Genomic DNA, 25,100 nt, shown 5'->3' on the forward strand with positions numbered 1-25,100 from the left:
CCCGCATATAGACTGGGTTAATGTAACATCTGTACACGCAAGGGACATAAGATTTCTTGATGAAATCAAGGACAGCTTCATGGAACAGCTAGTTCAGGAGCCGACAAGAGAAGGAAAAATACTAGACTTAGTCCTTAGTGGTGCTCATGATCTAGTGCAGGGGGTAACGATACAAGGGCCGCTTGATAACAGTGATCATAATATGATCGGTTTTGATATTGGCATTGAAGGAAGTGAAACTAGGAAATCAAGTACGCTAGCGTTTAACTATAGAAAAGGTGATTACGACAAAATGAGAAAAATGGTGAAAAAAAGACTGAAAGGAGCAGCTCGCAGAGTAAAAAACTTGCATCAGGCGTGGATGCTGTTTAAAAACACCATCCTGGAGGTTCAGGACAAATATATTCCACGTATTAGAAAAAAGGGAAAAAAGACTAAACGTCAGCCGGCGTGGCTAAACAGTAAGATAAAGGAAATCATTAGAACCAAAAAAAAAATCCTTCAGAAAGTGGAGAAGAGAACCAACTGAAAGTAACAGGATAGATCATAAGGAATGCCAAGCCAAATGCAAAGCGGAGATAAGGAGGGCAAAAAAGGACTTTGAGAAGAAATTAGCGTTGGAAGCAAAAATACATAGTAAAAATTTTTTTAGATACATTAAAAGCAGGAAACCGGCCAAAGAGTCTGTTGGGCCGCTGGACGAAAATGGTGTTAAAGGGGCGATCAAGGAGGACAAAGCCGTAGCGGAGAAATTAAATGAATTCTTTGCTTCGGTCTTCACCGAGGAGGATTTGGGGGGGGACACCGGTGCCGGAAAGAATATTTGAAGCGGGGGAGTCGGAGAAACTAAACAAATTCTCTGTAACCTTGGAGGATGTAATGGGTCAGTTCAGCAAGCTGAAGAGTAGTAAATCACCGAGACCTGATGGTATTCATCCCAGAGTATTAATAGAACTAAAAAATGAACTTGCGGAGCTACTGTTAGAAATATGCAATCTGTCCCTAAAATCGAGTGTAGTACCGGAAGACTGGAGGGTAGCCAATGTTACTCCGATTTTTAAGAAGGGTTCCAGAGGAGATCCGGGAAATTATAGACCGGTGAGTCTGACGTCGGTGCCGGGCAAGATGGTGGAGGCTATTATTAAGAATAAAATTGCAGAGCATATACAAAAACATGGACTGATGAGACAAAGTCAGCACGGATTTAGTGAAGGGAAGTCTTGCCTCACCAATCTAATGCATTTTTTTGAGGGGGTAAGCAAACATGTGGACAATGGGGAGCCGGTTGATATTGTATATCTGGATTTTCAGAAGGCGTTTGACAAAGTGCCGCACGAAAGACTCCTGAAGAAATTGCAGAGTCATGGAATCGGAGGTAGGGTATTATTATGGATTAAGAACTGGTTGAAAGATAGGAAGCAGACAGTAGGATTGCGTGGACAGTATTCTCAGTGGAGGAGGGTAGTTAGTGGGGTCCCGCAGGGGTCTGTGCTGGGTCCGTTGCTTTTTAATGTATTTATAAATGACCTAGAGATGGGAATAACTAGTGAGGTAATTAAATTCGCCGATGACACAAAATTATTCAGGGTCGTCAAGTCGCAGGAGGAATGTGAACGATTACAGGAGGACCTTGCGAGACTGGGAGAATGGGCGTGCAAGTGGCAGATGAAGTTCAATGTTGACAAGTGCAAAGTGATGCATGTGGGTAAGAGGAACCCGAATTATAGCTACGTCTTGCAAGGTTCCGCGTTAGGAGTTACGGATCAAGAAAGGGATCTGGGTGTCGTCGTCGATGATACGCTGAAACCTTCTGCTCAGTGTGCTGCTGCGGCTAGGAAAGTGAATAGAATGTTGGGTGTTATTAGGAAGGGTATGGAGTCCAGGTGTGCGGATGTTATAATGCCGTTGTATCGCTCCATGGTGCGACCGCACCTGGAGTATTGTGTTCAGTACTGGTCTCCGTATCTCAAAAAAGATATAGTAGAATTGGAAAAGGTACAGCGAAGGGCGACGAAAATGATAGTGGGGATGGGACGACTTTCCTATGAAGAGAGGCTGAGAAGGCTAGGGCTTTTCAGCTTGGAGAAGAGACGGCTGAGGGGAGATATGATAGAAGTGTATAAAATAATGAGTGGAATGGATCGGGTGGATGTGAAGCGACTGTTCACGCTATCCAAAAATACTAGGACTAGAGGGCATGAGTTGAAGCTACAGTGTGGTAAATTTAAAACGAATCGGAGAAAATTTTTCTTCACCCAACGTGTAATTAGACTCTGGAATTCGTTGCCGGAGAACGTGGTACGGGCGGTTAGCTTGACGGAGTTTAAAAAGGGGTTAGATAGATTCCTAAAGGACAAGTCCATAGACCGCTATTAAATGGACTTGGAAAAATTCCGCATTTTTAGGTATAACTTGTCTGGAATGTTTTTACGTTTGGGGAGCGTGCCAGGTGCCCTTGACCTGGATTGGCCACTGTCGGTGACAGGATGCTGGGCTAGATGGACCTTTGGTCTTTCCCAGTATGGCACTACTTATGTACTTATCCTTAAGATTGGCGATGGTAGAAACAATGTTTCGACTAAGTCCTCTTTGATTAGTCAGCGTTTTCAGACCTTCTATCAGTCTTTACATTCGGCTGATTCCATGATTCATCCAGACGCTATTGAGGCTTTATCATCATCTCAGACTCTTCCTTCCTTAACGGAATCGCAATGCTGTTCTTTGGAAGGCCCGATTCAGGTGGATAAAGTCGCTAAAATTATTAAGTATCTGCCCACTGGGAAAGCCCCCGGTCTAGATGGCCTACAGAATGATTTTTATAAGACATTTCAGGGGGAGCTTGCCCCTCTACTAGTTGAGATTCTTACTGAAGTTCGGAGTGGGGAGGATTTTCCTCAATGCTCCTGAAACCAGGTAAAGATAGGACGGAGTGCGCTTATCGGCCCATTTCCATTCTTAATTCTGATGCTAAAATAATAGCCAAGGTCCTAGCCAATCGACTAGCAAAAGTTCTTCCTGACTTCATCCAGATCAGGTTGGGTTCGTTCCTCAAAAGACAGGCCAAAGATAATGTGCGCCATATGGCTAATTTGCTACATGTAGCTAGAAAGCTTGATATTCCCATGTGCCTTCTTGGATTAGATGCTGAGAAAGTATTTGATCATGTTCATTGGCCCTTCATGCTTAGTGTCATGGAGCGATTTGGTCTTGAGCCTGGATTCCGGTGTTGGACCCAAGCACTCTATAAATCTCCCCGAGCTTGTGTGTGTGTTAATGGAGGAAACTCTCCTACTTTTCTTTTATCTAGGGGTACACGGCAAGGATGCCCTCTCTTGCCTATGCTAATTGCTTTAGTTATGGAACCTCTTGCTACTGCTATATGTTCTAATCCTAATGTCTCGGGTATTAAGGTGTGTGGTCGTGAATATAAACTGGCAATGTTTGCCTTCTCTCTTTAACCAAACCACTACTTTCCTTGCCTAATTTAATAAAGCTTTTAGCCGAATATTCTTCCGTTTCGGGTTTTAAACTCAATATGACTAAATCGGAAGCTATGGAATCTCTCGTCCGGTTTTACAAACTCTACAACAAACCTTTTCCTTCCGGTGGGTGACCCGAAGTATCAAGTATTTGGGGATTCATCTTACCAAGAACTTTTCTGATTTATTCTCAGTTAATTACCCTCCCCTTTTGCGGGAATTATATAAAGATCTGGAGGCCTGGGGCTCTTTTGATTTATTGTGGTTTGGCAGGATAGCTACTCTGAAAATGAATGTGTTGCCACGTTTGATGTATGTTTTCTAAGTTCTTCCTCTTCGTTTATCCCGTAATTTTCTCTCGGGACTGCAGAATCGTCTCCTTCGTTTTATTTGGTCTAATAAACAGCCTCGACTCCTAGAACATTACTTTATCGGGATCAAAAAAAATGGCAGCCTGGGCGTTCCTAATGTTTATTGGTATTATAAGGCTGCTCAAGCTCGGGCTGCTCTTGAATGGTTCCATGCTAGTCCTCAAAAGCCATGGATAGGTTTGGAGCAGGCCTCAGTTGGTTCTTGTTCTTTGCGTTCATTAATGTAGCTTCCTCGTAGATACCGTTCACTGAACAAAGATGCGTGTCCCTCTATTTTGACAACCTTTTACTACTGGAATGGTTTATTTGCCAAGCCTGACTTAGTTTTATCTAAACTTACACCAATAATATATAATCCACTCTTTCCACCTGGCCTAGAACCAGGGCCTTTTTAAAGTTGGTTTTCCCTGGGCCTTTAGACTTTGGGTCCATTTTTTGAGAATGAGGCCTTTATCCCATTTAACACCTTGACTGAAACTTACGCAATTTCTCAGAATGATATTTTTGCTTATACTCAAGTGAAACACTTCCTTTCTGCTGCTGAAATAAAGGCCAAGGTAATTCGAGAGGACTCTTTTTTTGGAAGATTTGTGTAAAGATTCTAAGGGGACAAGGGGTCTTATCTCTTGTTTGTACACTTACCAACGTAGGCAAATGCAGCCCCAGGTACAGCATCGATTGCACTGGCATCAGGAATTGGGCATTACGTTGGGTGATGAGGATTGGACTCTGCTTGAAAATGCCTTACCAAGGATCTCTATTTCTGTTCCTTTTAAAGAAAATGTTGTAAAAGTTTTATATAGGTGATATCTTACTCTAGCCTGCCTTCATCACATGTTCCCTATGGTATCACCATTGTGCTGGCGAGAATGTAGGCAGAAGGGTACCATCTGGAAGGCAATTCAATACAGACTTCAGTACTGGCTCTCTAAGTCCATAATGTGGTCACCTGAATATTTTCTTTCCCCCTAAAAAACCTCCAGGCCTTACTAAAACTCAGGCCTTATTGGTTCGTCATCCTATGTCAGCCGCTAGGATTACTCTGGCTGCTCAATGGAAATCTCCTTCTGTCCCTCTTTGGTTAAATGGTTAAATAAGCTGTGGTACATGCGTGAAATGGAGAAGCTTTGGGCCATTTGTTGCCATACTCTGACCAAGTGGAAAGTTATCTGGAGAGTTGAATGCATATTGTTATTGTTCTCACTGGCTATTTGAGATTGTGCTCCTCCAGTATTGTAATGTATCTGATTAAGTAGCCGGATGTGGCTTATTTGCTTTTGTTATGTCTGTCACAAAGTACCGAAACTGTATTACTTACTCTTCTAACTTAATTCAAACAGGAAATAGCAGCAGGTAAAAGTATTCTTCTCCTCCAATTTGACAAGTCCAGTGCGTTCGACATGGTCAATCATAATATATTACTAAGACTCCTAGATTACTTCGGAATCAGTGGAAACACTCTCAAATGGATCAAGGGTTTCCTAACCACCAGAACATACCAAGTGAAATCAAGTACTAACATATCATCACCTTGGAAACCAGACTGTGGAGTACCGCAGGGATCACCATTGTTGCCGATCCTTTTCAACCTCATGATGATCCCTTTATCCAACTAAGGCCTTAACCCATTCATCTACGCTGATGACATTACAATATACATCCCCTACAAACACGATCTGGCAGAAATCACCAATGAAATCAAGCTCCGCTTAAACATCATGGACTCATGGGCAAATGCATTCCAACTAAAGCTCAACACAGAAAAAACACATTGTCTCACCATCTTATCCCAATACAATACATACAAACCCACAAACATTAACACCCCAGGTTACACCCTTCCCATCTCAGACAGCCTGAAAATTCTTGGAGTAACAATTGACCGGAACCTTACACTACAGAACCAAGCGAAATCCACCATAAAGAAAATGTTTCACTCAATGTGGAAACTATGCGTGAAACCATTCTTCCCGAGGGAAATATTTTGTAACCTGATACAAACAATAGTACTAAGCCACGCAGACTACTGCAATGGAATTTATGCGGGATGCAAAGAACAAATCATAAAGAAACTTCAGACCGCCCAAAATACAGCAGCCAGGCTTATATTTGGAAAAACATGGTTTGAAAGCGCCAAACCCCTCCGAGAAAAACTGCACTGGCTCCCAATCAAAGAACGTATTACTTTCAAAATCTGCACAATAGTTCATAAAATTATTTACAGCAAAGTCCCGGGATGCATGATAGACCTCATACATCTGCCAACCAGAAACACAAGATCAGCACGATCATATCTAAATCTACATTACTACCCAAGCAGCAAAGGACTCAAATACAAATCAACTTACGCATCCAGCTTTTCCTATCTAAGCGCACAACTATGGAACGCACTGCCAAAAGAAATAAAAACTACGATCAACCACCTAAATTTCCGGAAAGTACTAAAAACAAACGTTCAAAAAAGCCTACCCCATCGACCCAACATAAAAACCTGGGTACCTGTGACGCAACGAAACTAAAGACTGTAATGGACATATCCTAACTCCTCTTCTCTCTAAGTTCCCCCCAATGAATCTACCATACATGAACCTCACTCTACCACAATATCACCTTGTATTTGTTCAAACTGGAACTGGCAAACGCCGCTACGGTACTATGTAAGCCACATTGAGCCTGCAAATAGGTGGGAAAATGTGGGGTACAAATGCAACAAATAAAATAAAATAAATTAATTAATTTTAAAAAAAGCTGACTGGTCTTTATTTATTGAGATGTATTAACTGCCTTTATGAAGAGATTCACCCAAGGCAGTGTACAGCATTTAGGGGGATATTCTATAAATGGTGTTGAAAACTAGACGGCAATAAAAAGAAAATCGGTGCTCAATGTTATTCTATAACAGGCACTCTGGGATAAGCGGCCTTTATAGAACAGTATTGAGTGCCGAATCCTGCGCTCAACTTTGGGCTATTAATACAAAATCATTTATTTATGTCAAGCTATACCTGTTGAACACTGCCTTGGGTGAATCTCTTCATAAAGGCAGTAAGTCCCTTAAAAAAAAATCTATACTTTTAACACATTAAACAACTTTGCATAAGATGTACTGTGGATGTTCAGCACATTGTCTTAACAGACACACCTTTCATCTCTACAGAATGGCACATCAAACAAATAACCCCTGCACTCTACCCTGGTTAATAAATCCTAATAAAAGAAAAACAAACAAGAGTGCCCACGCAATTATCATGAAATGACACAGAACACAATTTTTCCTAGGGCAGTGAAGATGACTACTAGGGCTCTTTTGCAGTCAAGGACATAAACAGCTCTTTCACCCAGATGGGACTGAGGCTTCAGTAAAAATACACAGGAAGTACCACCTCCTTAGCCTCAAATTTTCTCTTTCAATCTAAACAGCTTCCTCCATGGGTGAAAAGGGAGAATGAAGCTCCTTTCAACAACTTAAGAGAAATACAATACAATGGAGACTGAGCCATTGGTTAGCAGTGTTGTTGCTTGGCAACTGGTTCAAAAGGTCTTTATGATTTCATAGATCTTTTATAGGAATATGTCAAACATATAGACACTGGTTTTTATTCCATAGGCTACTAAAGAGCCGTAGTGATTTTTGCAATGACAATTTGCTTGATGTGATGCTGGAATTCAGATGTATTCTTACCAGTTTGAAAGTGATGTGCATAATTTAAAGAATAGATTGCCATCAAAATGTTCAAGGTGCTAAAGCAGTACTTTACCATCAAATCTCCACTAAGGAACATCGCAATCCAGGAGAACTTCTTACTTTTAGGAGGTAATTATATCTTAAAAAGAAATTTTGCACAGCTCCATAAGACAAATGGGTTAGAGTAGAATTGAGTATACAGAGGGTAACCTATGAGGGCACACAACTTATTGACCATCCTTGCTGTGGTAAATGGTGACAATAGCATTTCTCAAGACATCAATTACACAGATGCTTGTCCCTTTGACTCAAAGAGAGCAAGAATGAAGTGGCCACATATCCCATTGAAGGTCTCAAGATGGGGGTGGAGCTCTAACTGGGAAATTAATGCTCATTAGGCTCCTTATGAAAAGTAGCAGTTATATGGAGACTGTTTTTCCCTCAACGTTGTTATGGAAAGTAGAGGTGGCGCTGAGGTGGAGTTGCACTGAGGTAATTTTTAAACCCATTGGAGAAGTGTAAGAAATACTGGAGGGTCAGAAAAGGGTAATTGAACAGATTGCAGCAATTGTCCTTGCACCATCAGATGAAACAGGACAGTTTTAAAGGGTATGATCTCCTGGTAGACAGCCTGTGGCTACCAAGAAGTCTTGAATTCCAGGTGGACCACAACTAAGGCTCTGTTTTGAACTACAATATAAAGAGATGACAGCAGCCCAAAATTCATAACTGCATTAACAGATCTAGATTAAGACCTTTTCTCTAATCCAGCAACCTCCCAACCCCATTTAAACGACACCTTAGGCCTCTATACTCTTAACTGCAATTTAAAAAATTGTGGTAAAATTTGATTGCTTTCAGTTCTTCTTACTGGCTTTTGCCCCTGCCTGTGGCCACCATTGCTTCTCCTTTCGTCAGTCCGCATTTCATCATGATTGGCCATCCAGGGAGCCAATGAAGTGCTACTGCTGCTGGGGAACTGCTGGATATCAGTTGTGCTCCCGCTGCCATGTGTGCCCGAGCTAGCTGCCTGCCCGCCCACCCACCCAAGTAAACTGCCCTGTGCCCGAGCTGGTAGGCGCTGTCACCTGATTCTCTCCCCCCCCCCCCCCCCCCCCCCCCCCCCCCGAGGTCTGGTGCTCTCTCTCAGCTTCCCCCCCCTTATCCAGCACTTTCTCTCGCCTGCCCTTCCCCCCTGTCATTTCCTTCAGAGGCCCCTTCCCCTCACTGTGCTTCCCGTCTGCACCCAGGCAGGCTGTGTGACTGCATCTCTTCCCGTCTTCCACCCCCCCCCCCACACACACACACACACTGTGTGACTCAGAGAGCAGGCAGCATACAGCACACTGTGTGTGTGAGTGGGGGGGAGAGATGCAGGTTGTGAGTGTGAATGCATTCTTCTTCCCTTCTGTCCTCCTTCCCCCCTCCCCCCAAACACACTATGAGGCTCATTTTCAAAGCACTTAGCCTCCCAAAGTTCCATAGAAACCTATGGAACTTAGCCTCCCAAAGTGCTTTGAAAATATGCCTCTATGTGTTGCCTGCTTGACTGCCTTGTAATTCACAGAGCATGGCAGGCAGGCAGCACACAGTTTGTGTGTATGGGAGGTGTGGGGGGGGGAAGAGAGATGCAGTCACTCACAACCAGTGCAACTGTATCTCTTCCCTCCTGTCCCCCCCCCCCCTCTGCATCTCTTTTCTCTCCTCTCCTTCCCACAGTCCTCCAAACTTCCTTCCCACAAATATCCAATGGCTCACAGCAGCAATAATCAAAGCAACAATATGTGCTTGAGAGCTGCTGGCCATGTGCTTGCTGCCAGCTAAGGCTCTACTTATCCTGTGTATGCCTCGGAGACAGCAGGACCAGCTGGACCTTCACGAGCTGCCTGTGAGCACATGGGCTGTATTCCCTCCCACCCCAAGTAGTGTGTAACCCTCCTTCCCCAAAGGAGCAAAATTCCCCATTTCTACTACCGAAGAACCACAAGGCTGCCTCTATCATCTGTGGGGAGGGAGCAGGGATCTTGCTTCTTTTAAGAACACTGACCATCATGGGCTGGGCATTTTCCCCTTTATTTACAATTTGGAATGTGAAATCTGATACTTAATTTGTGTATACTATTGCATACAGTTATGCTGTACTTTGGGGGTGGGGGTGGGAAACGCAATTTAAATTTGATAGCTACCCTTACTGAATTTTTTGAATTGTTTTGTCTTGCTTAATGAAAGCAAAAATGAAGCCACTGCTTAACGGTCAATTTACCTTCAAAGATCAGCAAACAATGATTTGTAAGTTTTGTAAAGGCAAATTCAAGTATCATTGCAGCATGTCATCTAAATCCTACCATCTCCACACTAAACATGTATTTTCTTCATCCCAACATCATCAGTCTAAGGCTTCTACTTCTAGTCATCAGCCTATCCTACTCCAGTTACAAGAAAAAGAAGAGTCGGACAAAGCCAATGGATCCAATTAAAAGTGAAAACCTTACGAATGCTATTGCCAGGTGAATAGCCAAGGATGGTGCCCCATAAGCATTGTTTTTAAGGGCTGCAACAGGATGTCAAATTTAGCTGCTTCTGAGCAGGCCAAAGACTGATGTATGCATCAGAGATCTGTTCGATGTGGAAAAGAGCAAGGTTCAAGCACTTGTGGATGAAGCAACCTACGTTGAACATACAGCAGATTACTTGACACCAATAGCCAACATGTCTACCTGGGACATGTGACACGCATGTCTACCTGGGAGACATGCGTGTCACATGCTGGACCATACTTGGACTCTGCAGTCTTTTCCACTAGCTATCATGTGGCAGAATGCCACTTTACTCCAGTTTGTGCAGAACACTTCAGTTGGGTTGCAAGGGAATAATGAATCTATGACAAAGTCACAACTATCAATACTCGCAATGTGACTGCTGCAATTCCCTAAGGTGGCTGTGCCACACGAACTTTACCGACATCACTTTGTATTTGCTTACACCGGTGAGAGTAAACGCCTCTCCGGTACTATGTAAGCCACATTGAGCCTACAAATAGGTGGGAAAATGTGGGATACAAATGTAACAAAAAAAAAAAAAAATTAACATTGTTCTCTATATTCTCTTCTATGAGAACTGGAATTCCTAATTGTAGTGGACTTGAACTGAATAAATTCTGGTTATTTTCATTGCTTAATACTAGGTTTCCTATGATAGCATTGTGCATATCTGAATTAGTTTCTGTACAAGTTTTGCTTGATTTGTCTTTATTTTAAAACACCTTGTCAACAAGGGGCCCCACTGAACTGGTCTGCACAGGGCCCTGCAATTGCTAAGTGGCCCTGAAAGTATCTCTTAACATGTGAAGAGAGATCACTGGCTTTGTTTGAACATGTGTATTGTTTTTAAAGTTGTTTGCATGATTTTCCATGTCATGTCTTCTGTGGTTGCAACTCAGAATTGCTTATTCAATTTTTTTCAGATTCCTTTTTCACTTCATCTCGAGTGCGAGACGGAATTTCCAGCATTTAATTGCGTACAGTTGCAACACCAATTTGATGCTATGTTTCTTTTAAGGTCCATTACCATCTGGAATGTGCTTCTTCTGTGTATAGGACTTGAATCATATGCACTTATGCAGGAAGTTAAAAACCTTTTTGTCTCATAAATTTTAGGATGGATTTATTGTTGAATTTTTGTAATTCCTCATGTTATTTTGAGTCTTATTTTGTGAACCACATTGAACCTCAAAGTGGGATTAGACCGATGCACAAATCTTGGATTACATCAGATTAGATTCTCTTACCTCCCAGGTTGGTTTAATGGATGATTTTTTTATTCAAATTATTTTAATTGCTTAGAATTATATATTTTTATGATAGTAACAACTGAATTGAAAATAAAAAAAAAACCCAAAACATCCCCCTTCTTTATTAAGCCACATTAGCATGTGGCATAGTAAACATGGAGATATTATGATCTATTTATTCATATACATATGTTAATGCGTGCTATTTTACTTTTTTTTTTATTTTTTTTATATAATTTGTGTTTTATTTGGCCTTATACCCCAGTACTGGGGTATAGGCAGAACATAAATGCCTATTTAAACACTTGTAGAGCATAGAAAATGGCTTGTAATTCTGCAACAGATGTTTGCTGCAGGTCCAGAAATCCTGACAGCACAGGTAAAACACAACATCAGGTAGTATGGAGGCTTATGAAAATAGCAAGTCTTCATCAAATTGGGAGAGCACTTGCCACTAAGTTAGTGTGTAACTCATAACTGGCATCAAAGCGACCTTGCAAAAAAGCCATTTGTATGCTACTGCAGTGATGTCATGTGTAACCTTTCAAAGGGAGCCACAGTAACCAAAGTTGCCATGTGACCTAGCAGTCTGATGATGATATGTGCAGAAGTCGATCAAGAGGCAACTATGGTAATTCAGTGCTATGATCATTACAACACTCTCTTAAATTTTACTTCACTGTTGTAATGATCTTGATGTCATCACTTTTCTTTTTTTAGATTTTCTGCCACAATAAGCCAGCACAAGAACTACATTTTTCAAAATCTGTTATATTATGTTTGAAGTCAGCTCTATAGTGACTTCTAATTTAATCCATTTCATTCGGGTAAGTAGTCATTTCCCCACATCATCCATTTGTTTTTTTTCAGCCACACTTTTTTATGTTTTACTTTGCCAAACACAGACCTTTCAGTTCATTCACTCTTTAAATATGTTACATGGTTCACTAAGGGGGTCTTTTACTAAGCAGCGGTAAGACCAATGTGGGCTTAATTGCTCGTTAATATGGAACACTGGCCCAATACATCCTTTCTCCAGCCCTATCTAAATCATTTTCAACTCCCACCACCTTCTCCTCAGTCAGTGGCCATCATCCTGTCCCAAATTCCTCCAAGCCTGGTTTGTTAGTGCCCTTTGACCTTAGAGTTTTGCCATAGGCACTGCCTCTGATACAGCCGTTATGTCTTTTTTATCATGTGGCTCTTGGTGAGCTTGATTTTGTGTGGTGCCCAAACATCTTTGCTGTTCACAGTCTCATAAAACTAGCATAAGTTAGGGTTCTTCAGCTTGGAAGAGATAGCTGAGGAGAGAGATATGATTGAGGACTGTAAAATCCTGATTGGTGTAGAACAAGTAAAAGTGAATACATTTTTCACCGTTTCAAAAAGTGCAAAGACCAGGGGATAGGATGAAATTACATATAAATACTTTTAAAACAAAACAGGAGAAAATATTTTTTCACTCAAAGAATAGTTAAGATCTGGAACTTGATGTGGTAACAGCGGTTAGCAAATCTAGTTTTAAAAAAGGTTTGGACAAGTTCCTGGAGGAAGTGTCCATAGTCTGTTATTGAGATAGACATGGAGATGCCACTGCTTGCCCTGGGATTGGTAGCCTGGAATGTTGCTACTAATTGGGTTTCTGCCAGGTACTTGCGACCTGGATTGGCAACAGGATACAGGGCTATAAGACCATTGGTCTGACCCGGTATAGCTATTCTTATGTTCTTAATTCAGTTGTTTTGGTCCCAGCAGCACACCTTTGGGCAGGATTGGGGGAAGTATGTACTGTGAGAAAAGAGTCAGTTATGGAGCCCCACCTGGAATCAATTGGTATCACTAATAGCCCCCAGGTCTTGCATTGAGGAACACTGTTCCAAGCAGTGCTCTTGCTCCCTTCATATTTTTGTGCCGGAGGGTAAACTCATATGCTATGAGATTCTGTAGTCTTGAACAATATTAGGCATAGGACTTACCTCTCTGCAATCTCATGTGCTGTTTCATCATTCTCCTTCACAAACTGTAGCAGTTCCCTGAATGAAGGAAATTGAATAAATCAAAGACTAAGTAACTCTCTGATGATCCCTTACCCCAAGGAAGTCTGTCATTACACAATGGCACATAAATATCCAGAAATACAAATTCAAAAAATAACAAACAATGTGAAAGTGCTCAGAAATAATCAGTGTCCTATAGTGATTCCATTTGCTGTAACTGAACCAAAATACTGCTAAGTGATTTTTGATTATTTTATTCTAATTTCTCAACTTTTTGGCTATAGGTTTAGCTACCTGATATATTATATATATATTCAATTTAATGCTTATTGCTTAATTAATTTGTCCTGTGAATCCGTATTGTGGTGCACTTCTCTGTCTTCTAACCCTGCCCCCCCCCCTCCCAAAAAGACAAAAACAAACAAAAAATACCCTCTTTCCTTTCCTGACTAGCTCTGATAGGCTTTTCTAACTGCTTCTGGTCCTGTAGCATTCTAACTTTGTGGAAAGGTTCTGCCAGTCCTAGGCAAAAATAAAAGCTTAGTCTCCCAACTGGTTATAAATTTGCATTTTACATTGATGAAACTACTATAATTATTGGGGATATTTAGATCAACTGAAAATTGTTTGATCAGACTATCATAATTTCTGGTCATACCTAGAGAGGAAGCTCAGAGAGGTTCTGGCGGGTCTTCTTAAAGGATTTGTTTAATAAATCCTTGGAGATGGGAGAGATTCTGTGGGATTGGAGAAGAGCGGATGTGGTGATAGGGAAGAAGCTGGAAACTATAGGTCGGTAAGCCTCACTTCAGTTATTGGAAAAATAATGGAAGCAATGCTGAAGGAAAAGGATAGTGAATTTCCTGGAAGCCAATAAGTTGCAAGATCAGAGACAACATGGTTTTACCAAAGGTAAATCGTGCCAAACAAATCTCATTGAATTCTTTGACTGGGTGACCAGAGAATTGAATCATGGACGTGCTATAGACATAATCTACTTAGATTTCAGCAAAGCTTTTGACACGGTTCCCCAATGGAGGCTCTTGAATAAACTTGACAGGCTGAAGATAGGATCCAGACGTGGTGAACTGGATTAGGAACTGGTTGACGAACAGATGCCAGAGGGTGGTGGTTAATGGAATTTGCTCGGATGAGGGAAAGGTGAGTAGTGCCTCAGGGATCGGTGCTGGGGCCGATTCTGTTCAATATATTTGTGAGTGACATTACCGAAAGGTTAGAAGGTAAAGTTTGCCTTTTTGCAGATGATACCAAGATTTGTAACAGAGTGGACACCTCGGAGGGAGTGGAAAACATGAAAAAGGATCTGCAGAAGCTATAAGAATGGACTAAGGTTTTGGCAATTAAAACTCAATACGAAGAAATGCAAAGTGATGCACTTAGGGAGTAGAAATCCATGGGAGACCTACGTGTTAGGCAGTGCGAGTCTGATATGTACAGACGGGGAGAGGGATCTTGGGGTGATAGTATCTGAGGATCTGAAGGCGACGAAACAGTAACAAGGCCGTGGCCGTAGCCAGAAGATTGCTAGGCTGTATAGAGAGAGTTGTGGCCAGCAGAAGAAAGGTGTTGATGCCCCTGTACAAGTCGTTGGCGAGTCCCCACCTGGAGTATTGTGTTCAGTTTTGGAGGCCGTATCTTGCTAAGGATGTAAAAAGAATTAAGCGGTGCAAAGAAAAGCTACCAAAATGGTATGGGATTTGTGTTACAAGATGTATGCGAGACTTGCTGACCTGAGGAAAGGAGAAACAGGGGTGATATGATACAGACGTTCAAATACTTGAAAGATATTAATCCGCAAACGAACCTTTTCTGGAGATGGGAAGGCGGTAGAACTAGAGGACATGAAACGAGGTTGAAGGGGGCAGACTCAAGAAAAATATCAGGAAATATTTTTTCACGGAGAGAGTGGTGGATACTTGGAATGCCCTCCCGCGGGAGGTGGTGGAGATGAAAACGGTAACGGGATTCAAAAATGCATGGGATAAACATAAAGGAATCCTGTTCAGAAGGAATGGATCCTCAGAAACTTAGTGGAGATTGGGTGGCAGCACCGGTGGTGGGAGGCGGGGCTAGTGCTGGGCAGACTTCTACGGTCTGTGCCCTGAAAATGGCAGATACAAATCAAGGATATAGCAAACGAGAGGGACCAAAGTACAAACTAAAGTCCAAACAAAAAAATAGCACCATGGGCCTTTAAAAATGGAACACAGTTCTTTAATGAATAAGCCTTGACAACAAGACCCGACATGGGCCGTGTTTTGGTGACTAGCACCTGCGTCAGGGGTCACAGTGATGACGTGGAAAACTTGGGAAATAACTCGAAAATATTCCTCTACAATACATTATCCCTTACCCCACGTCTCATACAGTAAAGGCTACAAAGCAACAAGGCACTTTCACTTTCTGTATCCTAACGGACGAAAAGATGTGCTCTCAAAAGGCTCTGCTTTTGATCCATTCTATGACATAGCACTCCATTGCAAGCGTGTATTCCAACGAGACAACCAAGAACGCTTGCCTCCATAACGATCTTTTTAAAAACTTCCTTTTCTAGAGGATTTGCCTTCATTAACAGCTCTAAAGGTATCTGATATCAAGACTCCTGATGCAGGCCTAACAGCCGAAACACAACGTTGTGTCGAGTCTTTATACCTCAATAAACAGCCTTATTATTATTATACATCTTCTCAGTTTTTGGAATCCTTGGTCGTCCTCCCACTTTTATCTCATTATGATATTTATATCTACATGTGGGAAGCTTTCAAATAAATTAAAAAGCTGTCGCATAACAAAAAAAAAAAAGCCACCCCCAAAATTACCTCTTGTCCTCCACTTTTTAAGGCACTGCATATCCAACTGGAACAGCTTAATAGCTTTTGACTTTTTACAGATCAACCAAGCATATAGCTTGTGGTGGGGGACTCCCCCCCCCCCCCGGCTCTCTTTTGGCTGTTGGGCTATTTTCAGCGCTCACTCAAAAAAAATTTTGAACGCAGCAGGTTGCTCCTTAGAGGGAACACTGACCCAAAGCAGATTAGAAGATGCAAAATCCATCAGTATAAAAGATGAATACATAAAAAATTCAAAGTAATATTAATAATTTTGGGCAAAATATGTTCTGTCCACTCTAATGAAGGCAAGACAGGGCGTTTACTTCATGGCTGTCCCAAGGGCTATGTAGGTGATGTGGCTGCACAGGGTATATGATGAGGGATGCAGGGATGAAAAAAAATAAAAACAAATAAATAGCTCTTTAGAGAGTGTTACACAGGGCATGATTCTGGTTTAGGATGCTCCTGCTTTAAATTCAACAACTAATTAAACAAACCCCTCTATCACCCACAATCCCACCTAGCATCCTCAAACATTAGTTTTATAACACTGATAGTCTGGTGCCACATGAATATGGATAGGATGGCCTTATTTTTCCAGCTATTTACTAATGTCTAATTTTTCATATGTGAACAATATTTTTGTAGTTAAAATTTTGACTATCTACTTTGGAGATTCTAGTACTGAAGCAAATAGTGTGTGTGTGTGTGGGGGGGGGGAGCGCAGTATTTGTACCCAGATGGCACAGCTGCAGAGGCACAGTTACAGGTTGGTTAGGCTGAAAGAGTACCACAGGTACATCAAATCCAATCTTCCATTAACTGCCTTACAACTTTCTCTACACAATAACCCAATTGAAAGTGAAATACAGTTTGCATCTGCTGCCAGTCCCAGTCCCCTTATTTTGAGCAAAATTTTCTTCCCAAGCCCAAGTACTTACAACATACTGTAAGACAGGATACTCTAAGTAAATAAATTACTTTCCAGAACACAGCCAGATCATTCATCTAAAGAATCATTAACTGAAGTCCAATAAGACTATTTGAACGTCTAGTACATCTCACTATACCTTTTTCCAATGTGTGTGGAAGATGCACTCCTTTTTCCTTTGTATCATTACTTCTAGTATGTGGTTTTCCCTCCAGCTCACACAGATATTTCCCCACCTACCTGACGTCTGAGAGGTCCTGTTTTACAGGGATGAAGTGCACCCAGGGCTTCAGCTGTGGGTAGAAGAACTCCAGCCACTCCGCACCCACGTGGAAGACCAGTGAACCACACAGAAAGAGGTGTTTCAGCCGGAAGCTGGCAGCCACTCCACGGAAGTTAAACAGGTACCTGTAAGGAGAGCGTGATGAGCTGCTATCTGTTCCTTCTCATGTCCCTGCCCAGGACTCCAGTTCTCTTATCCCAGGACGTGAGGATCGCCTGGTGACTTGCCTGCCTGGTGCGAAGGTGGCGGACCTCACGTGTCACCTAGATAGGATTCTAGATAGTGCTGGGGAGGAGTCCGCTGTCTTGGTACATGTGGGTACCAATGACATAGGAAAATGTGGGAGAGAGGTTCTGGAAGCAAAATTTAGGCTCTTAGGTAGAAAGCTGAAATCCAGATCCTCCAGGGTAGCATTTTCTGAAATGCTACCTGTGCCACGCGCAGGGCCCAAGAGACAGGCAGAGCTCCAGAGTCTCAATGCGTGGATGAGACGATGGTGCAGGGAGGAGGGCTTTAGATTTGTTAGGAACTGGGCAACATTCTGGGGAAGGGGGAGCCTATTCCGAAAGGATGGGCTCCATCTTAACCAGAGTGGGACCAGGCTGCTGGCATCGGCGTTTAAGAAGGAGATAGAGCAGCTTTTAAACTAGAAATGGGGGGAAGGCCGACAGTCGCTCAAAAGAGCATGGTTCGGGATAAGGTATCTTTCAAAGATATCACCATAACAGGGAAGATAGAGTATCCTGATAGTGAGGTTGCAAAAGAGATTGTAGTAGATCGGGTATCTTTAAATAACAATAAAAATCAGACAAAAGATTGCCAATTAATACTGTCAAGTACTAAGCATGATGTACTTAGGAACAACAAACATAGTTTGAAATGTCTATATGCGAATGCCAGGAGCCTAAGAAATAAGATGGGGGAGTTAGAATATATTGCACTAAATGAAAAATTAGATATAATAGGCATCTCTGAGACCTGGTGGAAGGAGGATAACCAGTGGGACACTGTCATACCGGGGTACAAATTATATCGTAGTGATAGGGTGAATCGGATTGGTGGAGGGGTAGCATTGTATATTAACGAGAGCCTTGAATCAAATAGATTGAAAATTCTGCAGGAAGCAAAACACTCCTTGGAATCACTGTGGATTGAAATTCCATGTGCAAAGGGGAAAAGGATAGTGATAGGAGTGTACTACCGTCCGCCTGGCCAGGACGAACAGACGGATGCGGAAATGTTAAAGGAAATCAGGGACGCAAACAAACTGGGCAACACAATAATAATGGGGGATTTCAATTACCCGCATATAGACTGGGGTAATGTAACATCTGTACACGCAAGGGACATAAGATTTCTTGATGAAATCAAGGACAGCTTCATGGAACAGCTAGTTCAGGAGCCGACAAGAGAAGGAAAAATACTAGACTTAGTCCTTAGTGGTGCTCATGATCTAGTGCAGGGGGTAACGATACGAGGGCCGCTTGATAACAGTGATCATAATATGATCGGTTTTGATATTGGCATTGAAGGAAGTGAAACTAGGAAATCAAGTACGCTAGCGTTTAACTATAGAAAGGGTGATTACGACAAAATGAGAAAAATGGTGAAAAAAAGACTGAAAGGAGCAGCTCGCAGAGTAAAAAACTTGCATCAGGCGTGGATGCTGTTTAAAAACACCATCCTGGAGGTTCAGGACAAATATATTCCACGTATTAGAAAAAAGGGAAAAAAGACTAAACGTCAGCCGGCGTGGCTAAACAGTAAGATAAAGGAAATCATTAGAGCCAAAAAACAATCCTTCAGAAAGTGGAGAAGAGAACCAACTGAAAGTAACAGGATAGATCATAAGGAATGCCAAGCCAAATGCAAAGCGGAGATAAGGAGGGCAAAAAAGGACTTTGAGAAGAAATTAGCGTTGGAAGCAAAAATACATAGTAAAAATTTTTTTAGATACATTAAAAGCAGGAAACCGGCCAAAGAGTCGGTTGGGCCGCTGGACGAAAATGGTGTTAAAGGGGCGATCAAGGAGGACAAAGCCGTAGCGGAGAAATTAAATGAATTCTTTGCTTCGGTCTTCACCGAGGAGGATTTGGGGGGGACACCGGTGCCGGAAAGAATATTTGAAGCGGGGGAGTCGGAGAAACTAAACAAATTCTCTGTAACCTTGGAGGATGTAATGGGTCAGTTCAGCAAGCTGAAGAGTAGTAAATCACCGGGACCTGATGGTATTCATCCCAGAGTATTAATAGAACTAAAAAATGAACTTGCGGAGCTACTGTTAGAAATATGCAATCTGTCCCTAAAATCGAGTGTAATACCGGAAGACTGGAGGGTAGCCAATGTTACTCCGATTTTTAAGAAAGGTTCCAGAGGAGATCCGGGAAATTATAGACCGGTGAGTCTGACGTCGGTGCCGGGCAAGATGGTGGAGGCTATTATTAAGAATAAAATTGCAGAGCATATACAAAAACATGGACTGATGAGACAAAGTCAGCACGGATTTAGTGAAGGGAAGTCTTGCCTCACCAATCTAATGCATTTTTTTGAGGGGGTAAGCAAACATGTGGACAATGGGGAGCCGGTTGATATTGTATATCTGGATTTTCAGAAGGCGTTTGACAAAGTGCCGCACGAAAGACTCCTGAAGAAATTGCAGAGTCATGGAATCGGAGGTAGGGTATTATTATGGATTAAGAACTGGTTGAAAGATAGGAAGCAGAGAGTAGGATTGCGTGGCCAGTATTCTCAGTGGAGGAGGGTAGTTAGTGGGGTCCCGCAGGGGTCTGTGCTGGGTCCGTTGCTTTTTAATGTATTTATAAATGACCTAGAGATGGGAATAACTAGTGAGGTAATTAAATTCGCCGATGACACAAAATTATTCAGGGTCGTCAAGTCGCAGGAGGAATGTGAACGATTACAGGAGGACCTTGCGAGACTGGGAGAATGGGCGTGCAAGTGGCAGATGAAGTTCAATGTTGACAAGTGCAAAGTGATGCATGTGGGTAAGAGGAACCCGAATTATAGCTACGTCTTGCAAGGTTCCGCGTTAGGAGTTACGGATCAAGAAAGGGATCTGGGTGTCGTCGTCGATGATACGCTGAAACCTTCTGCTCAGTGTGCTGCTGCGGCTAGGAAAGCGAATAGAATGTTGGGTGTTATTAAGAAGGGTATGGAGTCCAGGTGTGCGGATGTTATAATGCCGTTGTATCGCTCCATGGTGCGACCGCACCTGGAGTATTGTGTTCAGTACTGGTCTCCGTATCTCAAAAAAGATATAGTAGAATTGGAAAAGGTACAGCGAAGGGCGACGAAAATGATAGTGGGGATGGGACGACTTTCCTATGAAGAGAGGCTGAGAAGGCTAGGGCTTTTCAGCTTGGAGAAGAGACGGCTGAGGGGAGATATGATAGAAGTGTATAAAATAATGAGTGGAATGGATCGGGTGGATGTGAAGCGACTGTTCACGCTATCCAAAAATACTAGGACTAGAGGGCATGAGTTGAAGCTACAGTGTGGTAAATTTAAAACGAATCGGAGAAAATTTTTCTTCACCCAACGTGTAATTAGACTCTGGAATTCATTGCCGGAGAACGTGGTACGGGCGGTTAGCTTGACGGAGTTTAAAAAGGGGTTAGATAGATTCCTAAAGGACAAGTCCATAGACCGCTATTAAATGGACTGGAAAAATTCCTCATTTTTAGGTATAACTTGTCTGGAATGTTTTTACGTTTGGGGAGCGTGCCAGGTGCCCTTGACCTGGATTGGCCACTGTCGGTGACAGGATGCTGGGCTAGATGGACCTTTGGTCTTTCCCAGTATGGCACTACTTATGTACTTATGTACAGGATGTTAAATTTCATTTATTATTTGTGTAATATCAAAAAGGAGGTTTCCCAGGCTCAGTGGCACTCCTGACATGTACAGATCCTCGGTTCAACTGGGGATGTAGCAGAGGCAATGTTAACAAACCCAAAAGGAAAGGGGGGGTGGGGGGGTTGTGAAAATCTTTTAACGATTAACCCGATAGCCAAATTTAGAGCCTATGACAGTTCTGGAAGGAACTCTGGCGCAAGACTCCTGGCATCTGAACTGGTATGGCAATGATCAGACTAGGAACAGTCCCAAAGGTAGATTTACTAAAATAAGTGGTTGAAAATGAAGGTTCATTGGTTCCAAATGAGCTAGAAGAAAATGGAATGAGGAGGAGCTACAAAAAAGTTTTCAGAAATAGTATGGTGATTAGTCAAAAAACTTGTTTGAATTTTGTGTGTGACATTCAAAATTGACTAATATTCTACATACTAGTGCTGTGTGACAGCTCATTCTTCTGCAGAGAATCCTTCATATTTGCTGCTTATAAATTCTGCTTTCTTATGCAGATTTTTGCTAAATATGTTGCTAACCGTTAATTCTACCAACCCCCCAAACCCCAAAAGACATATCTTCTCCTGCTTCCTGTACACAACATTGTACATTCTACTTTGTTGCACCAGCCCTTTGGAACTCTCTGCCCCCCCCCCCCCCCCTATCTGTGCAGAATCATCCCGAAAGATATTATCTCTGCTTAAGTCCTGGCTTTTCCAATAAGTCTTTCCCATAAACTTGAATGAAATGTTTTTCAGCGTTTCACCGTGTGTAATTGTCTTTTTTTTTTTTTTTTTAATTGCTTTTGCTATTTAGCCAGCTTTCTTTTCTTCTTTCCTTTCTTATTTTAAATTGTATTTCTTTTGTGTTATTGTACACCGCTTTGAACTATAAGCTAGCAAAGGTGGTATAATAAGACTACATAAATAAATAAAATAAGTCACAACACTCACAAATGGCTCCTGACTTGCCATTATTACTCTTACGCGTCTTCCCCTTTACTAATCTTCTTTGAAATAAGCTCTTTTGGGAAGGGACATATGACCTTAATATCTCTCGATTTTTATTTTTAAATTTGCTCTCTTACTTTGTAGATATTTGTGTGCATTTCAAGCCACTACATTGTATATGAAGATGTTACTTTATAAGTACAGAATAATTCAGAACTTGGCCATACTTATATTTGCAATGGTCTACAAGTGGAACTTCTTTTGCTGGAGGTTTCCCCAATGTGTCCTAAAGATAGAAAGGGGGGGGGGGGGGGGAAAAAAAAGAAAAAAGTCAATTTTCTACCTACATATTATCTTGATTCCCTGTTGTTACAACTGGGGGCCATTAAAAGTTACATTGCACTTACAAGGAGCAGCTGTGGGACTCCACAGCTTTATAAGGGCTCACCGAGGCATGCTGCAGTATGAAGCAGCAGTGGGAGCCCACAACTTGGCAAAAGCCTGTTAGGGAGCAGCTGTGGGCATCTGCAGCTCAGGAAGAGCTCAACAGGAAGCAGCTATAGATTAGAGTAGCTGCCTAGTGATGCCAGCAACGGGTTGAGGAACAGGGAAGCCAAGCTTCAAAACTTACTTACTTTTCCCATTGACATTCCTTGCGACTTGGAGCAATCCACTTAACTCTGAATTGTACACCCTTTTGGGCAGGGATATAGCTATGACTAACCAAATATAAAACCCAAATCCACAACACCCATTGAGTGGCAGCTATGGGAATTCCCAGCTCTGTAAGGGCCCACCAGGAAGTGGCTGCAGAGCCTGCATCTTGACAAGAACCTGGAGCACCTTGAGGTGGGAAACATCCCACATCTTGAAGATAAGAACTTAATTTACAGATTATCTCTCCTTCCTTGACATGAATCTAGTGCTAGATTGGAGTACACACAATCCTTAGGCGACACCTTGACTTGTCAATAAAGCTAAAGTACAAAACAGGGGAATCCTCTACGATGACGAATCACAGCAGGAAAATGTAGAGGCTGATCAAAAACGACTCACCACTGGAGACTTGAATCCAACAGTCTTTATTGATATAAGTAAAAGAAGGACCCAACACGGGCTGTGTTTTGACGCATACAAGCACCTATATCAGGGGTCAAATAATATGCTCCGGATGAAGACACGGAACCACAGATCTACTGGAATGCGAAGCTGTCACCTTTCAAAATGTGTTAACACTAAGAACAAATGGATAAACGCTAGCAATGACTACAGGAACAGAACTTGCAAATATTATTTGACCCCTGATGTAGGCGCTTGTATGTGTCCTTCTTTTACTTATATCAATAAAGACTGTTGGATTCAAGTCTCCAGTGGTGAAGCGTTTTTTTGTCAATAAAGCTGAAATGACTGTTTAAAAGAGACAAGAATTCAGAGTTTTCATCTGTCCATCACTTGGAGAGATAGTGCCTTCATTTTAGTGACCGGTTCCTCAAACAAGACTCTTTTCCTGTTCATTCCAGCTGGAGATTAATGGAATGTCCCTCTTCCAACCTCAAATATTAATCTATCTTTCCTAAATGGACTCCACCCAAGAAGATGGGATGACCTAGTCACAGTTAAAACATCTCTGCATCATATGGCCTCAGAGATTCAGTTCTTGCGCAGAAAGAAGTCTTCACTCACTTTTTCTGATTTCCAGGCTTGATTTTTCGTGTACTCGGCATCAACCAATTCTGGGTTTTCACGAGAAAGGAGAATGAGGGGGTCTCGCTCTGGACTGGTTCTGGACAAAGAAAGCATAGAAAGAAAGCATGACAGAGTTACAGGATAGTACATTCCTTCCCTCATGAAGAAAATGTGGGATATAAATGCAACAAACAAACAAATAAATAATTAAACCTCATGACTAACAGGTCATTTCCTTGGTTAGTGTTAGAACTGCGGCCTAGTAAAGGATCAGATTTTAGACTCTCCTTGCACCTACCTCTTGCTGATCAGTGAAGTGAGAAGGCAGGACAGGAAACTTCCACTGAAACTAAGCCTTCTCTGTTGCTCATACATCAGCAATTATAAAGCACCAATGGAGTCTTCAGCTAATTAGATCACTTGATTATTTGATACAACCCTCCCATGCCTTCTCTCACCACCACCATTCACAGTGCCTGTCTGTAGAAACATAGCAGGCGAACCATTCTACTGCAGGCTGCGGAGAACTTTTCTTTAACACAATTTCTCAAAAACAGAAACACCCCGATCCAATTACAAACTTGAAATGGATAGATGCTTTATGAATTATGCACTGGGCTTATTTTATAATCCAACAAGCAAATAGGTGCTCTCCTCCAGATAAAAGATTCATTTGAATACCTGCTAGTTCCATGTAGAACACATTTTTGGCATGTGCTGCCCAATCCATCCTCTAATGCATTATAGTAATCTTTTGCACACAATTGCTGCCTATTTGCACCCCAGAGATGGCAGCCTTGTAAGCAACTGTGTGTGAAAGGTAAATATTTTGGGTAAGAAAATTTACAAAGCAGAATTTCTTTTTATATCCAAACTCACCTGGATCCCCGAAAGTATCCTTTAGAGACCTTCTGTTCCCATGGCCACTGTTCTGCAGATCTAGAGATGTGTGAGAATAACAAGTATTAGGAAGCAAAAAAAGATACAGGATGGGCCAAAGGGAGAGGGAGATATTGTCCTAAAAAAGGTACCAATTTAAAAAGAGCACAGTAATTAGAGGAGAATTAATTTTTACACTAATTTTCTGACAGAGGTGGTTTGACAGCCCTTGATAGCTTATTTATTGTGGGTAGCCAAGTGCTAACCAGTAATAACTTGCATCCATGAGAACTGATTTTTAATAAAGTTGCTTGTGGCAGATAGAAGCTG

General features: G+C 42.0%; 1 protein-coding gene across 1 annotated transcript in view; it reads right to left on the reverse strand.

The window, feature by feature from the left end:
* Positions 1 to 25,100, reverse strand: part of POGLUT1 (protein O-glucosyltransferase 1) — a 62,645-nt gene that overhangs the window by 12,241 nt on the left and 25,304 nt on the right. Inside the window, exons 6-10 of the mRNA XM_030203892.1 lie at positions 24,771 to 24,830; positions 23,889 to 23,988; positions 22,433 to 22,491; positions 17,346 to 17,513; positions 13,302 to 13,358 (exon numbers count right to left, since the gene is read on the reverse strand). Of these exons, the coding sequence (XP_030059752.1) occupies positions 13,302 to 13,358; positions 17,346 to 17,513; positions 22,433 to 22,491; positions 23,889 to 23,988; positions 24,771 to 24,830 (444 nt within the window). The remainder of the gene's footprint in view (positions 1 to 13,301; positions 13,359 to 17,345; positions 17,514 to 22,432; positions 22,492 to 23,888; positions 23,989 to 24,770; positions 24,831 to 25,100) is intronic.

The sequence above is a fragment of the Microcaecilia unicolor genome, chromosome 5 (assembly GCF_901765095.1).
Source record: "Microcaecilia unicolor chromosome 5, aMicUni1.1, whole genome shotgun sequence".
In the NCBI taxonomy this organism is placed as follows: domain Eukaryota; kingdom Metazoa; phylum Chordata; class Amphibia; order Gymnophiona; family Siphonopidae; genus Microcaecilia; species Microcaecilia unicolor.